The following is an 18967-nucleotide window of genomic DNA, read 5'->3' as shown; positions in this document are numbered from 1 at the left end:
GAATACAAATCAGTTGACCACCTGTTATATAGTGAAGCACAGAAGGAATATGAACATCTGATTCCTGTGGATATGATGATCAATTATGCTAACATCATGACCATTGTCGCCCCTACCTCAAACTTCCCTAAACCTGATATCCCCAACCCTCCTCTCTCATGGTTCACGTGGTACATTCTTTAGGAACCAGTTCCCACAAGTGATTGGAAGGCCATTCTCAATCTTTGGTGTTTACCAGTGACAGGGTTCCTTCTTGAATCCCTCTCCCTGGCAACCTCAGACCAGAGGCCTGACACCAAACAATGGCTGAAGAACCCATGGCCTGTGGGTCCCAGGACTGTCCACTCTTCATCTGTCCGTGTGCTCAATGTGGTTAGCCCTTGAGGAACTTTGCTCACCAAAGGCTACAAAGTAAAAGAAGAAGAAGAAGCAATAGAAATAATATAGGGACAGGGCTCTTCTGATGCCTCTGGAGATACCAGATCCCTCCACGCAGTCGGATTCTGAGTCGATGTATGTGGATGTGGTTCTGTCCTCACTGGCTGCAGGCAGTGATCCTACAGCATGACTGGCCATCCTGGCCCCTTCTCACCAAACCTGACCACAAGTCACATGGCCATTCAGTGGCATTGTAATAGGTGCTGCTGTCACCTGCCGGAACTACAGCACCTTATATCCTCTTCTTTTGTGGTTTTCATTGCTCTCCAAGAAATGCACTTCAGTGGTGACCATTCTCCAATGCTCTGTGGTTATTGTGCGTTCTGTTGCAAACCATTCTGGTTTCGAGAGGGCATCTGGAGGGATCTGTACTCTGGTTCCTACAGATGTCGATGGTGACTAGCTTCACCTTCATTCCTTGTTGGATGCAGTGCAGGTGCAAATGAACTCAGCAATTACCATTTACAGTGTTTATGTACTTCCAGACAGGCCACTTACTTACGTTGAATTGACCACATTTATGCAGCAACTCCACCCCCTTCCCCCTTTTCTTGTGCTTGGGGACTTCAAAGCACTCCATCCCCCTATGGGGGAGTATCACATCTTCTCATAGTAGCCTTCGAATCGACCAGTTTCTCACAGACCATGGTCTGTGCCTCCTCAGTGATATTTCTCATACCCTCTTCAGTGCTGTCCATGATACCTTGTAAGCTATTGATCCAATGGTCTCTCCCCTAATTTTGTGGCTTCACTACATTCGTCACTACACAGTGAACTTTTTGACAGTTACCACTTTCCAGTGATGTTGTTTCCTTGCCACAATCAGACAGACTGACTACCACATTGGGCACTTCACAGAGTCAGCTGGCCTTTGTGTGCCTCCACTGTTACTTTCACCAGCTCTCTCTTGAAATGTATTGATAAGGTTGTGCAGGGCATTTCAGACACGATTGTCCACCACACCGCTGGAATTGGTATTTGGTATTCCCTTTCTACAGGTCCTTCCCCCCCCCCCCCCTCCCCCCTTTCTGTTTGCCCATTGTCAGCCGGTTCCATGGTGGATCAAAGGCATTGCAGTAGCTATTCAGTATTGCTGATAAGCAATCACATTTATCACATTTCAGTGACTTCATGCTAAGGCTCACTATTTAATCATATGCAGTTAGAAGGAATGCTGGGAGCACTATGTCTCCTCCCTGGGAATGTATGCCTGTTAATCTCAGGTATGGGACAAGCTCATTGGTCTTATGGACCACCAGCACTTAACAGCTGTCCCAGGTGTTGCCCTACAGGGTGGCCTTTGTATTGATTCATTGGTTCTTGCAGAACCACTTTGCAACAGCATCAGCATCCTCATACTATCCAGTTACCTTTCTGCTGGAAAAGCGACAACAGTCCGTGATTCAGTTCACAGTCAGATGATCCAACGCTTGAATGTTCCTCAAAGTCAAAATCTCCTCAAGGTCTTCAACTGTCTTTGGCTCCAAGGTGCCTTCCCCTAGCAATGACACGCTAACATAGTTGTCCCAAACTGTAAGCCAGGAGAGAACCATCACTTCTCTAAAGTTACCAGCTGATTAGCCGAATCAGGGTACTCTGTTTGCTACATAAAAGATAGTTGCCTGCAGATTATGCTGGGTTTTCAAATCCTGGGGCCTTTTGCCCCCTTTCAGTGTGATTCCCATGAAGGACAATCCACTACCAACCATGTACTTACACTGGAAACAGCCGGCCGGTGTGGTCGTCCGGTCTAGGCGCTTCAGTCTGGAACCGCGTGACCGCTCTGGTCGCAGGTTCGAATCCTGCCTTGGGCATGGATGTGTGTGATGCCCTTAGGTTAGTTGGGTTTAAGTAGTTCTGAGTTCTAGGGGACTAATGACCACAGATGTTAAGTCCCATAGTGCTCAGAGCCATTTTTGAGTAACCCAACAGGCTCTTTCTAAATGCCAACATTTGTTGCAGTTCTTTTAACCTGCATAATGTTAATGACACCACTTGGTGTCATCACATTTTATTAAACGGACCTCCCTTGAACACTTTTTAATATGTACTGACTCAATGAGCAGACTCCAGGCTATTGACTGATGCTATTCTTGCTGCCCTTTGCTGACCTTCATTGTGCTGCCTGCTCAGTTGTCTTTCTCTGCATCCAAAGTCGTATAGGTGTCCCGGCGAATGAACTGGCCAACCATTTGACGAGAGGAACACTAACTCACTTGCCATTTGCTTTGCCAACCCCTGGTGTTGATTTGCAGGTGCACATGAGATCTCCGCTTGCTTTGGAATGAAATGAGATCATTTGGCTGTCTACTGCCCCATCTAATAAACTCTACACAATTGAGGAGACTGCTGCAGCATGGTGCTCTTTCTTTAGCTTCTCCCAAAACGAATCCACAGTCCTATGTCGCCTTTGCATCGGTCATATTGGGTGTCCCCCTTAAATTGTGGCTGTGTAGCCTGAAAGACAAGCTCATATCTTGGTGGAATGCTCCCACCTTGTGGCCCTCTGTGCTAACTATGGACTTATGGACTTATTGCCTCTCATATTGGCAGACAATTCAGAAATGGTTGAACTGGTGTCAGTTTTCTCTGGGAAAGTGGTTTTTATTCTCAGTTATAAGGTTTTAATCTACCTTCGGATCAGGGGCGGGGTGATTGGAGAGGGGTGTCTCCCACAGTATGCTAGGTATGAGGATCCCAAGCCCTACCTCCTTGACTGGGCTCCTTTTATCTCCCTTTTACTTTTTTAGTCACATTTAGATTCAGTTCACCTCCTTTCTGCTGCACCACAATTTTCTATTGTGGGAATCACACTTTACTGGATGGTGGACATTGTTGACTGTAAAAGATCAGGTGTGGGATATTACCTGTTACATGCAGAGCCCCAGGGACACCCATCTGCTGACTTCCCCATCTCCTTCAACTTGCTTGTGTTATATTGACTGTACAAAAGGTGTCCAGTTTATTTTTAGCTAGCTTTTACTGTTATGAATCTTCTGACTAGACCAGAAAACATTGTCAGTGGGCATTTCTGCTTCCATATGTACTGCTCTTAGATTGAGGAACTGATGACCTCATTGTTTGGTCCCTTAACCTCCTCCCCTAACCCCCAATCAAACAGCCAACAAAATTTTCAGAGGAAAAATCAATGTGACTTTTCAAAATGTGAATCTTGGACTTCTCCAGCATGTTCAGTGCAATGTAAATACAATGTTAATCTTCTTAATTGTGTAGGAACTTGGTAGTAACCTCCTTTCCGGTCCAACAAACATTCCTCCTTTTAATTTTGCTTCTGGTGATTGAGAAAACTTCTCTTTCTTTGGTTAACGTTTTCACAAACTGTTTCATCAGGCCTGATGTAATGTGTAGAGACAGTAGTATCTTTCATATCCATGAATTTCTTGTGCAAAATGTCTTCTATCAAGGCTCCGAAGATTTTTGTACAGGTCAGTTAATTTCAGACGTATGAAATGTATGTAATTAATTTATGTATAAAGTGATTTTTTTTTAAATTGGTGTTCATTGTAAATATGATGGGTAATACAGCCTCTTTGTTATCATATTAGGTTTCAGCATAGAAAAAAACCACAGGACTAAAACATTTTCATAAAAACATGTTTTTCATCATGACCTGTGTAATTGTCAGATTGACTTTAAAGTTTAGTTGATGACATAGAAGCCCTTGATTAGTTAATGTGTTTAAAACTTGAACTAGGTAATTGGTATCATCATATTTCTGCACAGTCCAGTTAATCAACCCTTATTTACATTTTTACTCAACATGCTACAGTAGATGTGTGTTAATGGTTGCAGTTTGGTTATTCTTTGGTGGTAATACTATCCTTGAGGTGAGAGTAGGTCATCAAAGAAGGGATAAGTTGGTGTGATATCTGTTAGAACACACAGAAATAGTTAAATTGCTGTGGAAGGAGTGTTATAGGGTAAAAACTGTAAGGACCGACGAAGACTGGAATACATAAAACAGATTGTGGTGGATACTGAGTGTAATAGTTTTGAGGAGATAAGCTTAGAACAAGATAGACAGAGATGGTGGACATCATAAAAGTAGTCAACAAATTGATGACTTAAAGAAGTAATAATAATAATAATAATAATAATAATAATAATAATAGTTGTCAATGTGTAGTGGTTTTGTGGCTCTGTGCAAGTGCTAGATCACATATCCAAAGAGCTAAGGGTTTGAGCCTGGTCAGTCCAAGGATTTTTATTTGGTCATTTATCACTTCTTTCACCTTTAATAAACATTGTCAATGTGAAAAGTAATTAATCGTATCATCGTTTTGAGTCCATGTTAAACTGTAATTCTCCCCTATAACAGGCTGGGTAAGTTGGTTCAAAGTACCGTGCCTAGCAAAGCACTGTGGTTTTCAAGCAGACCTTTGGGTTGATGACTGCATAACCCATAATGGTGGTGATGGTAAAAAAAAATGGGTGTGACACTATCTGTTATTTTTGTGTTGGCACTGTACACAGAAGAAATGTCATCTTGAAGTGTATGCATTATCAATCATTTTTTTTTTTTTTAAGCTCTAACAGTAGCCAAGTAGACAAAAATGATATGAAAGCCAATAATAATAGTGTATGGAATATTTCACACAAATGATCCTGCTGATTAATTTTACTTCTTCTTTGTATATGTCCTTACTAGTTCTCACAAACAAACTGAAGATCTCTTGTATGCTATAACGGCTTTATATCTTTGCACTGCATGATGGCAAGTAAATGATGTGTTACTTCATGGAAATGAGCATGATGGTTGTGATCAGGGATTAAATGCACTTAACTTTCTTCACTATGTTAAAAAAATTATGTTTTCTCTACTCCAAAGTGACCCAGAGGATGCAGTATAAACTTGTTGAGGATTAGATGTGGTTCATAGTATTCTTCCAGTTCTGAATATTCACTCTCCTTCAATCTGTTAATTTCTTAAGCTATTTTCTCAAGAACTGAGAAAAGCTTTGCTAAAAAAAAAAAAAAACTAAATTAAAATAATCTCAGTGTTAGCAGGCATGTCAAAATTTCTGAAAATTTGTGTTTCAGTAATTGTATACTGTAATTAGGTATAACTAATGTTTCTCAATGAAAATCTCAAAACCATGAACTCAAACTTTGCAAATCTCTATTTGTAATTCAAGCTGCTTACTTACTTTAATAACCATCCCTTCTACCCGTTAAGTATTCAAGTCACAAAAATCACTCTAAATATTATCAAACAATGGAAAATCTAGGAAGGAATCATGAAAAGGATAGGTTGCTACTCACCATGTAGTGGAGATGTTGAGTCGCAGATAGGCTCTACAAAAAGAGTACTAAACACTTAAGCTGTTGGCCAGATGACCTCCTCCTGAAATGGACAACCTCGGCAGCCAGAGACAGTGGTCATGTGTGTGTGTAAGAGCTGTGTGTGTGTGTGTGTGTGTGTGTGTGTGTGTGTGTGTGTGTGTGTGTGTGTTTTCCCCCCAGAAGAAGCCCTTCTGTCTGACAGCTTACTGGTTTAGTAGTCTCTTTGTTGTGCCTGTCTGCAACTCAGCATTTCCACTATATGGTGAATAGCAATCTATCCTCTTAATGATATTGTCTATATCGTATCAGTATGGTAAAGCACTTAGAAATTGTATAAGAATGTCAAAGTGGAATAAATGCATTGTTAATGGAAGTGCATTATAAATTTTAGTTAACATATTTACTTTGCATATTAAAACCAAATACAGAGTCATATGTTGACATATAGTGAATGAGCATTGGCTGTAATGTGTGTGTGTGTGTGTGTGTGTGTGTGTGTGTGTGTGTGTGTCACACAACCATGTGACTCCATCTACGTAGATGCCAAGTAATTGTATCTCTAGGCAAATGTAACTTTTCTTCCAATCGACTGTTCACAATGAAACAAAGCCTGTGTGTTACATGAAGATTTAGTGAATGCAGTATTTAAAACTTCATCACAATCTGTTCACTAGTGTTTATATGTAATGCGTACAGAGATAGCCAAACACAAATATTCCAAAAACTGTGTTGATAAGTTTTATTGCTTGTCATGTAGCATTTTTCTCACTATTTTTAGTATACAAATGCTGGGTTCTTACAGTTACATCATAGGTGGTATTACTGTGAACGTGTGTGGGGGGGGAATAATCGAGAGAAATTCAACATGCCACAAGTTCGGACAACATTGGTAGCTAATAGTATTAGCCTCCATGTGTGTATGAGAATTATAGTTGCTGAAATGTTTTTGTTACAGTTCAGCACAATCTGTACATGCTGTTTTAGTTGCTCAAGTACTCTAGTTCCTTTAGGCCCGTGAACATTTCACATGAAATTAACTGCATATTTAACCCATGTGAAGCTTTGTTGGTAATCTCACGGTATATAGGCATCAGTACACTGCATTTAGTTGAAGCAGCTTGTTGTGGAGAGCATGTCAAACTTCAAGTCATTTGTTGATATCTTGAAGTACATATTTTATCAATGAAGGTTTTAGATTCTATCATAGTGAAGCTTAGGAATTACCACCCAAGTAATGGAGTGCCCATGCAGATCCAATTGTTAGGGAGAGAGATACTGGACAAAAATTTGTTTGAAAATTCTTAGAAAGAGTAGTTCATCAGCAAAGAAGTCCACAGCACCCATTGCACCTGAAGTTCATGTTTTCTCTGTTTGGTGCCAAATGGTTAGCACCGCAGGGTATCATCCATTCTTGATTATGATTGAGAATCATGGAACTAGGTTTCCTGAACTGTGAATTGGTCAATGCTACCTGCTCTTTATACCTTTAAGCTCTGTATCTGTTTCAGTAATCATCATTAGGCAAGATAGTGAAACTTTATGTGATACAGGGACCAAGGATCTCAACTTAACTATGTAGATAATGAAAATTATAGAGCTATCTTTTAAAAAAGGAGTCAAAGTAAGTATATGTGCTGCGGAAATGTGTGTTCTTTTGGAAAAACACTGTTAGTAGTTCATCACTGGGACACATGTCACATGAGAATTCCATTGACTCCAACCATTCTTTCATCATTCTCACTGGGTGAAAGGGCATAGTGTTTGACAGTGAACAGTGAGGATCAAATCCAAGTCTGATCATCCATATTCAAGTTTCCAATGGTTATATCCTTAATGCCAACATTTCCTTTTCGGAACAAGTCCAAAGCTAATTTCCTTCCCACCCTTGCCCAGTATGAGCTGGTATTCCATCCAACACTCCCAAATGAAGGGAAAATGTCACTGACTTGCAAAAGGGTAGAAGAAGAAATTGTGTTCTAAGTTCCTTAACACCATAAAGCAGGCTGTTCCAGCTCGTCGGCTCCGTTGTGAGCCGCGGAGCGCTCCCTGCTCCAGGGAGCCGTGTCGCTCGCTGTGACCATTCAAGTGGGCCGGCACGTGGCACGGCTGCCTGAGGCAGGCGGCAAGGCAAGCGTTTTGATGTGCCAGCTGCGTCTTACAAGATCGACAACCTCATACTCTCAGCTGCTAACACGTGGTGACATGCTCCACCAGGAAATACGATGTTCAGGAAATAAATAAGAAACAACTGTTTTACAAGAAATTGCTGTAGCTTGACATTTTCTTTTCATTACAAGATCGGAAATATCAGATGTCAAAGTGTTCGCAGCGTTAATGCAGAGGATGGCCTTCATTGTTGCAACCTAAAAGGATCGTCCCTTACTTTTTACTCTTTTCATTGCTGAGAAAAGCTGCTCACAACAACACCTAGATCCAAACATGCACATGATCTGAGCGGCATTGTTGTGAAGCTTGGGAAATGTTTTTTGCTGTAATGAACGATACCATAGTGACAACTCCAATGTGTTGTAGTACCTCTCTTTCAGCAAAGTTGAATTTTGGAAATCAATAATCTCCAATTGAACTGACGATGACAAGGCGTCAGGGGAAACTGAAGAAGGAGTGCTGAACACCTTAAGTTCCCTTTCCAAACTAGTGAGGTCTCGGAATCGTGTTTCAAATGACGTGATGAACTGCTTTAACTTTGTTTGGTAATCGTCGAAAGTAGTACCTTCAGGTAGTTTTAAAGAAGCAAGACGATTGAAGAACGTTAAATGTCCATTACTCATCTGCCTCTCAAATAAACATAAATTTTCCATGAACGCTTTGATCTGGTCGCGCATGTCAACGATTAGCTGCCCTTTGCCCTCCAATGACAGATTTAAATTATTCAGATGCTTAGTTATGCCGGCTAGGAACGCCAGGTCTGATATCCATTTCATATCTTTCAGACAACGCATTTCTTCCCCTTTCGTTTCAAGAAAAAGGGATATTTCCTTACGAATGGCAAAGAAAACATCAAGAACTTTTCCCCGACTCAGCCAACGAACTGTACTGTGGTAAGGTATATCCCCATACTCTGCTTCGATATCTTTCAGGAATCCTTTGAATTGGCCATGAGTCATACCGTGACGCCGCACAAAATACACACACTTCACGACATCTTTCATTACGCCATCTAGCTCTACTGTTTCAGCACACAGTGCCTCTTGGTGAATAAAACAATGAAGAGTCAAAATGTCTTTCCCGAATTCGTCCCTGAGTTTATTTTTCAAACTAGAAGCAAATCCTTGATGACGCCCGATCATTTGTGGTGTACTGTCTGTCGCTACAGAATGGAGCTTATCCCACAGCAAATTTATATTGTCCACTGATTCACAAACAGCTTCAAAAATGTCACGTCCTGTTGCGGTGAAATCGAGTGGTACCACATCCAAGAGTTCTTCAGTTACTTGCAGCTCCATCATGTCGACACCACACACAAAGACTGCAAGCTGAGCACAGTCAGATATGTCGGTGCTTTCGTCAAGCGCTAGCGAAAATGCAACAAAGCTCTCCGCCTTTTTCCTGAGCTGTGTCTCTAAATCCGCTGCCATGTCCAGGCTTGGACGAGACATTGTGTGCTTCGACTTGGAAACAAACATTCTGCAACTGCTACCATGCACGATTTTACGAGTGGTCCCACCGAAAACGGCTTGCCACCCATCGCAATGAATTGAGTGATCCTGTAGCTTGCTTGAACTGCAGATTCAGTAGTGTTTTCTCCGCTCTCATCCACCAGAAAATTATAAACGTGTTACAGGACACAAACTATGTTGCATGTTTTGATACCCTCCGTATTACGAAACCGTTTTTAAACTTACGTCTCCTGGTATGTCGTTCTTAAGCCTGGCTACCAGTTCTCTCCGTGCAACGCCTTCTACCTGATCGTAGTGCGCTGCATGAAGACGTGTATAATATCGTTGTATATTGACCCTCTTCGCAGAATTAAATACTTTATGACATACAAGAGACTGCGGACGACCATCCCTCTCAATGAATAGAAAGGTATCCTCCAATAGAGGTACAGGGTTCCCGCGGCCAGTCATAGCTGTCATTGAACACGGATTATTACGTCAGTTGCAGCTGCATGCGGCCAGGGGACAGTGAGTTCGCTTTCCCCCTCCACGCGGGCTCCGAGCTGCCACAGTGAGCGCTCCGGCTCCCTGGAGCTCGGTTGGAACAGCCTGCCATAAAGCATTCCAGCAAGCTGCAGCTACAAGAAAGACTGCCAGTCAGACTAGAGCTTTTACACTGCCAAATAGTGATCTGTAGAGCTGCATCTGAGGCTTCACTGCGACCTGTGATGTAGCAAATTACTGTCCATTCTTCATGGGGCAGTCAGACTGTGCATTATCTGTCTCTTTAACACCTCACTAGGAACCTTAAATAAACCTACCTCAATATTTTTTATTTGTTCTAAGAAATAAGTCAGTTTCCTTATGGAGAGATTCAATCTGTCCCCTTCCTTGACACAAAGAGAACCAGGTCAGCCCACATAAAAATGATAATGTTGCCATCATTGGCTCTGTGGGAAAGATACTGAAGCAAATTGTGAACTACAGCTTCATCTGAGTTTTTCAATCCAGGCAGCTTCTTAAAATATTTCCATGTGGGTTCATAAAATGTTATTCCGCACAAGACACCATGACTACTCTGCTGGAGATGGGAGAATAACAGTCTTCAAAAAACTCCTTAGGTGAGTCTTCCTGTGAACATATTTCAGTTTTTGTATGGTCCTTATTTTCCAATGTTACTTCATAATATTGAGTATATGGTGTGCTGTCTTTCTGGTTTGATCAGGGAAACAGCGTTCTTCAACAAGAAGTTAAAAGTCTGACAGTCTCTGCAATTGCAATTAATAATAGGGTTCTCAGTGCTTCTTCTCCTCCTCCTCCTCCTCCTCCTCCTCCTCTCACAATTGCACTCAGTTGCACACAACCAATGATTTAGCAGCATGTGCATGCGCAGTGTGCTTCCCTTAGCATCAGAGCGGGACAGAATTTATTTGTATGATGAATAACAAATACAGATAAAAAATTTTTGTTCATTATTTGTGAGTAACAAATGAAACTACGGTATTTATTTGAAACAGTATTCATTTACATGAATAAAAATATGTATTTGTAATCTGGGACTAGAATGTGTAATGAATAATTTGTAAATTGAAATTCAGCAATATTTATTGGCCCAGCTCATTGTTATTTATTAAACAAATGTACATTTTCTTGCTTTTAAACATTTTGTTACTTTTAAATCAGTCTTTAAAACAACTCTCTTTTTTCCCAAACATCTCACCGGAAAGTTTATTTCTTTCGAAGATTTGGCATTGTGACACATTAAAGAAAATGCATTCTACATCTTCAAAGAGTATATCTGTGTGTTATATGTCCTGAAATTGTCTTTATTTCAGAAAAACAATGGAAGACTTTCAAATCACCTGCAAAAATTGAGATATCATCAGTTCTGGTGTAGTTTTGGCAAAGAAATTCATTATGATTCCACATTAGCTTCTACTCCCAAATAATGTTCAAAATAAATTTTGTTGTTCAAGGACAGCAATACAAGTGAACTGTGTGTTCTTAAATTATGGGTAAGATGTTGCAACAATAATTGCCGTGGTTGTAAAGAGCTGAAAAAAGTCTTCCAATCAACTCTTGACACTTTCTTGGTGAAAAAGTTGCCAGTGTGCTGCAATATTGTAATCTATGCCCTCAAGCACTCTGTGCCTCAAACTCAAAACTTTCAATCTCACCCTCTATGTAGCTGCATTGATGAATGCCAGATCAAAAACATATTTCATCTTCTGATGGTCATCTTACTCAGAGTTAGCCCAAAACACTTTCAGATGACTTTGGACATCCAGCAGCATTCCAAAAATGTTTTAGGAGACTTTAAATGTAAAGTGTTTTGATGTTAGTGGTTAAAAACCACCGAGTTCTTAATTTGTTCACTCATTTTTAGCACTAACAACACAGATGATTTTAAAATTTTGTAACCCTGGCTGGAGCAGCTGCTGCAGGATAAAATCTTCATAAAGAAATAATAAACAGCCAATCAGTTGCAAAATGGGAAGTTTATTTAAACTCCTGGACCATGGATTAAATGTTTATAAAAACATCATGTTGTAGCAGAGATAGATTGAAAAAGAGCTGAATCAGTAAAATATATAAATTTATAAATGTTGACACCATGGTCAAAGGGTTTAAATAAGCCTTCCATTTTATAACTGACTGGCTTTTATTATTTCTTATGAGGGGTTCATCCTGTGGTTGCTGCTCCAGCCATGTACAAAATTTTAAAATTCTTACCTGGCCAGGTCTCACAAGCTGTTTCTAAATATATGGGCATTTCGTTGAAAATCATCAAAGCAGTGCCTTCTCACACCGGAAGCTTTCCTTAGCCCAAGCATCATGTACCCAACACTAGTGCATAATCTGTACATTGGTGATGTACTATTCAATGATAACCACCATGTTGTGCATGTTTTTAATATTATGGAAGTGAAATTTTATATTTTATTGACACTTTTCAGCTATTTTTCAACATACTTCCACTACAACGTGTAACCCAGTTGTCACTATTATCCTTCTGAAGAAGAAATTTTTATAAACAGCTGTTTATTACTTCTTAAACAAAACACAAAGAAATTGTTGGCTGCATCTCATCTTTAATTACTTACATGGTATTTCAGCATGTTTTTTTAGCAAAGGGATAGGGGAGTAGAGACAAGTGCAGAGTCTGTTAAATTGGGCCGTGTCGGTAGTGTAACTGCTAAGGCTGTACCCCAGTGGAGTATTTTTATCTTGCATAAGTTGGTTTAGACACTTTGTTGCTTTATTAGGTATGGTGGTGTGCCCTTCACTTCTTCCCCCCCTCCCTCTGAACTCGTGCAGCCAGTTAGATAGGAACCTAGAGTTAAACGTTAAACATGTACTCTTGAAAACAGTGCAGCTTGACTTGGCAGCTTTGTCATTGTTAGAATGATAGAAGTGTTAAGTAAAAGAAAAAAATCAAAGGACCAGTGGGAGATAAAACTCCTAACCTTAAGCTTTGTAGTCTGGAACTTTACTACCGAAGAAACAGTTCGTAAGTTATTTATGAAACAGAAACTGCATTGAGCAAAGGAAACAAAACCTACTTGTAGAATTTTGTACAAAAAGTAAACAAGGAAAAATGCAGTTACATTCTATACTATTTTTATTTAAGCTAAAAATAATTTATTCATGAAGAAATTTGTTTGAATGACCTACTTGTTCGAACAATTATCTAGGTAGAAATTTATTCAGATAATTCCCACTACTGCTTACCACTATGTCTTGTGCTTTTTTCCTCTTTATGGCCATTGTAGTTAATATTCTCAACTGTAATAAGTTCTTTTAGTTCATTTGCTCGATTTACTCATGAGAGCCAGACTACAGTGTAGCGTGGTTGAATTTTTTTGTCAATTACAAACAAAGTTGATAATTATATCAAGTTATCATGCTCCTGACATAAATCTTTTACATTTGTCATGTCCAAAATACATCTCAGTGTCAGTGCAATTTTAGCTGCAGACTGAATGCGAACATTAGTCCTTCAACTATTCGGTCACACAAATTTGCAATTACACAGCTAAATCAGTGACCTTCAGTAACTTTCACTATTTGATTATCTGTTTAGTTTTCATTATACATAACCATATTCAATTGCTGTGGTAATATTTGATGACTCTTAGATATACAGCATACATTTTCTCTGTAAGAAACACAGAAAATAGACAGCTACAAAATAATTCTAATTCTAAATGCATTCCAACATTTTCCAGGCCCATTAGTACTGATGTGTTGTGACAAAGTTGTGGATTTTCTCTGTCTGGGGACTGGGTGTTTGTGTTGTCCTCCTCCTCCTCCTCCTCCTCCTCCTCATCATCATCATCTTCTTCTTCTTCTTCTTCTTCTTCTTCTTCTTCTTCATCATCATTATTCATGACAGTGGCTAGATTGGACTGTGTACAAAAATTGGGTTGTGTAAAAATTGGGACTTTGTATGGGTGTTGATGACTGTGCAGTAGAGCGCCCAACAAACCAAACATCAAGACAAAGTTGTGCAGAGTATATGTTTCTGTAGCTGTGTGGCAGGGCCATTCAGTGACGAGTGCATGCTATGTGATACTGACTGTGGAAACTGCTGGCCTTGTGTTTCCGCAATGTGTGCATAGTGTCTGATGGGGAATGAGCACTTGTTACACAGTTTCACCACACATATTCAGTGCACTAAACTTCAGTACAAACATGCAAAATGAAAATGTATATCTATAACTAGCTATATCTCTGTAAAGAGTAAAATTTGGGCACATGTTATATGGGATGTTTTGTTTGAATTACTCTACATTACCACCTCCTAAAATATTTACTATTCCTCCTAAAATGCCCTGTATTCATAATGCTTGATGGCGTACTAATGATTGGATTACCAAGCTGCCATGGACAACATGTTTGTAGTGATCATGAAGTAAAAGTATTAAAATATTTTGCCAATAACGGTTCTTATGATTCAGAACTTGTCTGTTATATACACACACACATCATGAATAAATAACCTATGGAGTCAGTACTGGTACACAATTGACACACACTGGATTAGAAATACCTATATCCACCCCCTCACTGAAAAATATAAATTTCAAATCAAACTGTTATTTACATATTTGTATTAGTAATAGGTCATAGTCTTCAGCTCCATGAAGAAGAAAATGTATATTACTGTTTGTGAAAAGTGCAACACCAAGAGAGACATGATTACAATGAAATTTATTCTGCAGTCAGGGACATGACACTATACAGATCATTAGAATTACAGAACTGTACACACACTTTGACTGCCAGGATTTAGTGCAGTTCAAAGCTGCCACGTTTGGCACTCAGATCCTCTACATGTCATGTCATGGAATTGAAGAGGGTCTGGATATGCTGCTGAAGAACACACTGCCACATGGTTTGTAGGTGCATCCACAAAGCATTGACAGTGGTTGCATGAAGACTTCAATGAACAAGTTGCCAACCAACCACATGCTGAAATGTTTGAAGGGCAACATGTCAGGCAAATGTGCTGGATAGGGAAGCTGCGGTATCCATAATTCTTGAAAAAAACATTTGCACATTCCTTGCCACATATGGCTGGGCATTGTCCTGATAAAATATGAGGTGTGAAGCTGCCTGCAGTGCCTTGGGCACTACACCCCCTCTGATGTAGCTGTTACCATTCAGATTGCCTTCAATATGTAGGAAATAAGATTGCATGTTATTGCCAATAGCGACCCAAACAATCACATGTGACATTTACGTACTATTCTGCTCAACAATGTAGTCTGCCTGATTGTGTTCACCATTGTAGCATCTACCACATATGCAGCTGTCATTGTAGCACAGGTTGAAGTGGGATTAGTCCAAAAATATCACATTTTGCCACTCAGCATATCGGCTTTGGTTTTTACCTACAGTTTGAAATGTTTGTGGTTTCTGGTCAGTGGAAGCCTACACAATGATGTGTGTGTCACCAGTCCAGCCCTCAGCAGATGGTGTCCAAACATTAACTTAGAGATGTCCACACCCATTACAATGCTCCAATAGTGAGTCAGCTCTGTGTATAAAGCTGTTCTATTGGTTACAGCCAGCGGACGAGATAGTGGTCATCCTGCACTGTGGTCACATTGTGTGGTCCAGTGCCTATTCATTGCTGTGTACGACCCTTCTCTATCCACTGGTTCTATACACACATTCATATCATAACAGTGTGCCACATACACACCGCAGTGCCATTGAGAGACAAACCTGTTTTCCGGAGACCAATCATTCTGGCCCTGTTGGAACTTGTTCACATGCTCATATTACACCATTTGATGTCGACAAGGCACACCTGCACTTGCTCACACATTTCCAATTTGTTTGACAGCTCTGTACCAATTGAGTGTGGCATAACACTGACCTGCTCAGTCGCACAAAAGAGGGCACTGCTGGTCCTATGTGCACGCTGTCTCTCTGCAACCCTAACTGCCTGTTATGGTTTCACTTTTATACACATCCTCTGATTCTGAAGTGAGTTGGGGAACTCCTTCTGGCTGTTGCAATTTTCACAAACAGTAATACAAGAAATATGTTAAATGCAAGACTGAACCATTTTTTATTGTTGGCAGTCTTAAGAAAAGAAAACGGAACTTATCTTATAATGCCCAACTGAAAATATAAATTTTGTTCTTTGTTTATTGCAGTTGATAAGTGAAGAAGAGAAGAAAGTTATAGATAAAATTATTGATAATGGCACTCAGAAAGCTGGTGATCTTGATATTAATCTGATACATAATCTCTATTTGTAAGTACTGTCTCTTGTATTGATGTAAATTCTCTTGCAAAAAAACTTATTTCAAAATAATCCTCTCATTACCTGTACTTCTTATCACAGGAAGGGCCTTATCTACCTGGATGTTCCTATTGAAGATGATGACTGTATAATTGTACCACCCTTGAAAGGATTTGTAATGAATCGTGTACTGGGTGATTATTTTGAAACATTACTTTACAAAATTTTTGTATCCATTGATGAACATACAACAGTGGGTGAGGTAATTAGTACAATATTGATATTCCATTATTTACAGTGTTCTACACTAAATAGAAAGTGTGTATAAGATAAGTGATTGATACACCATTACTGAACTTACAAATCTGTTTGTCATTTTTCTTCGTAGTTAGCAAATGTACTCCAGATTGATCCTCAGGCAGTAAAAAATGCTGTTTCCTTGTATTGTCGTCTTGGATTTGCGTACAAAAAATGTGTTGAAGATGATCAAGAGGATACAAATGCTATCTGGAAAGCGGGTGATCCTTCTAGTAAGAAGTAAGTAACTGTGGTGGTTAATTTGTAATTAATATGGGTGCTATATTCAGCAATTATTTATAATCTCTCTTCCCCTCCCCACAGCTAGCTGAAGAGTATTAATGTTTCTCAGGATCAGGTAATCAAGAATACAGTGTGTACCTCCATTTAAACTGACACACAGAATTTTTATAATTCCCCTTACAAAATCTGAGGACATATTGAGGACACTGTATATGTGAAGTGGAGAAAAATGTTTTTACACTAATGGAACAACCATATAAAATACTATGTCCCATACTTCCAAATCTATTGGGTGAAAGAGCAATTACAATGTTCCGTGACTTTGGAAATTAATACATTTCTAACATACTAACTGTGGTAAGAATGTCTAATGCTGAGACACACAGAAAATGTTTAATGTCCATGTAAACGTACACATATAGTGTCTATTATTGCATTTGCGTGGTCTAGTTGCTAGCATTGCTGCCTTGTAGATCATGGGGCCCTGGGTTCAATTTCCAGCTGGGACAGATTTTATCCACTCGGGAATGGGTGTTGTGTTGTCCTCCACATCATTTGCACAAGTTGCTGAAGTGGCATCAAATAAAAAGACTTGCATAAGGCAGCTGAACTATCCCAGAAGGGCTCTCCCAGCTGGCATTGCCATATGATCATTTCATTTCTTTTTTATGATCTGCAGCCCTTTCCACCATTGCAACAGAAGTTATTGTCAACAATTGTTACCACATTAATTGGCTACAAATGTAATAATTTCAAAAGTCTTACAAAAGACGCGAGAGTGGATCACAGTGTTTTATGTGTTTGTTTCTATGGCACAGATACAGGAACCCATTGCCAGTCCAGGATACACTGTCTTTTTCTATCTGTTCTCTCATTTCCTATGAATTTGCATGGATAAACTAGAAACTTGCTATGCATTCTGCCTTGACACCAAGACCTGATGAAGAATTCTTGGACTCAGAAGAAACTGGACAATTCTTCTTCAGCCTTTATGAAATATTTGTTGTACAGTAATTAAGAATTAGAGCCCTTCGCTGTTAGTGTTTTTAACAAATGACATTCCCACAGTATTTGTGAACTCCCAGCAGTGATATGATTCTTCTGTTTGTCTCTACTACATACTGTACCATCTGTGTAATACAAATATATTACTGCAATAAAGGAAAGTCCTGATTAACAATAAACAAAGCATCATAAAACAAAAATGTTGTGTCTTTATGTGAGAGGTGGTTATTCTCACTAGGGCAGGAAAGCAGAAGGGCCAGTTAGAGAAATGTTGTGGAAAATAGTGTGGAGCTTGGAAAGAGGGTGTGAAATTGTGTCAGTAAGGAGGATTTTGTGTGTGTGTGTGTGTCATGGGGAGGATGTGAGATTGGCAGAAGACCCTGAGCAAAGAAGATCAAATAAAGTGAAGTAATTTTACAAAGAAGATGGAGAGATTTAGGAAGACCAAAAGGTGAAGAAATGGGATCTGAAAAATAGGAAGGGTCCTGTGTGACATCAGACTAAGCATGTGAGGCATATAAGTGCAACCACAATTTGTAATATATACTTTTGCCTCTCAAATGACTCAATGGAGATGGCTGAGTGAGTTTTAATGGTGCATTATTTTGCAACCCCCAGGCTATGGTTTACACTCTCACAGATCTCACATTTATGTTTGCATGGGTCTGCTGATACCAGGTTTATTGTGAAGGGAAATGTTTGGGAAATATCAAACTCCAGCATCATTCTGACAACCCTTAAAAATTGACTCAGAGGAGCTGACAAACTGTAAAATGTACTGTATGAACCAACTACCAGATATTCTTGTTGGAGGACTTTTGTTGCAACTACTACAGAGATCAGTGAAAAAAATCATCTCATGCTAGTTGATAGGACAGAGTTTTCATGACCATATTACTTCCCAGAAGCTAGTGATCACAAGAGTCAATGCCTAATATACAACAGGTATATTTAGTCATGGTAGGATAATCTGTCATTGATTCACTTGGTTTTCCCTTAGACCATTCAGTTGATGGCAGAATTAATATAGATGTCAGTAGAAACATTTCAGCCAATAGCAAAAGTATGATACTGTGGTAAAAGTGTCAAAACAAACCCTTTATATGTCAGCCTCACTCTGAGAAAATCTGGTGAATTTGCTGGATGACCTGCTAATAGTTGTGACATGAATACTATCAGACATTTTTGGGATAAAGTGGAGAAGTTCTAGGTCCAGTCAGCTTGTGACATAATTTGATAACTGGAATTTATTTTAGGAAGAATGGAAAAATATGTTCTTTATCATATCAGACCTCTGTGGAAA

The 18967-nt window shown here is 39.5% G+C and overlaps 1 protein-coding gene across 1 annotated transcript in view; it reads left to right on the top strand.

The window, feature by feature from the left end:
* LOC124721823 (protein FAM91A1) overlaps nt 1–18967 on the top strand; it is a 163912-nt gene that overhangs the window by 66856 nt on the left and 78089 nt on the right. Inside the window, exons 4-6 of the mRNA XM_047246944.1 lie at nt 16031–16131; nt 16222–16381; nt 16508–16656. Coding sequence (XP_047102900.1) covers nt 16031–16131; nt 16222–16381; nt 16508–16656 — 410 coding nt within the window. The remainder of the gene's footprint in view (nt 1–16030; nt 16132–16221; nt 16382–16507; nt 16657–18967) is intronic.

Source organism: Schistocerca piceifrons, chromosome X (assembly GCF_021461385.2).
Source record: "Schistocerca piceifrons isolate TAMUIC-IGC-003096 chromosome X, iqSchPice1.1, whole genome shotgun sequence".
Taxonomy (NCBI): Eukaryota; Metazoa; Arthropoda; class Insecta; order Orthoptera; family Acrididae; genus Schistocerca; species Schistocerca piceifrons.
The sequence above is the reverse complement of the archived record's forward strand: the minus strand, read 5'-3'. Positions and strand labels throughout refer to the sequence as shown.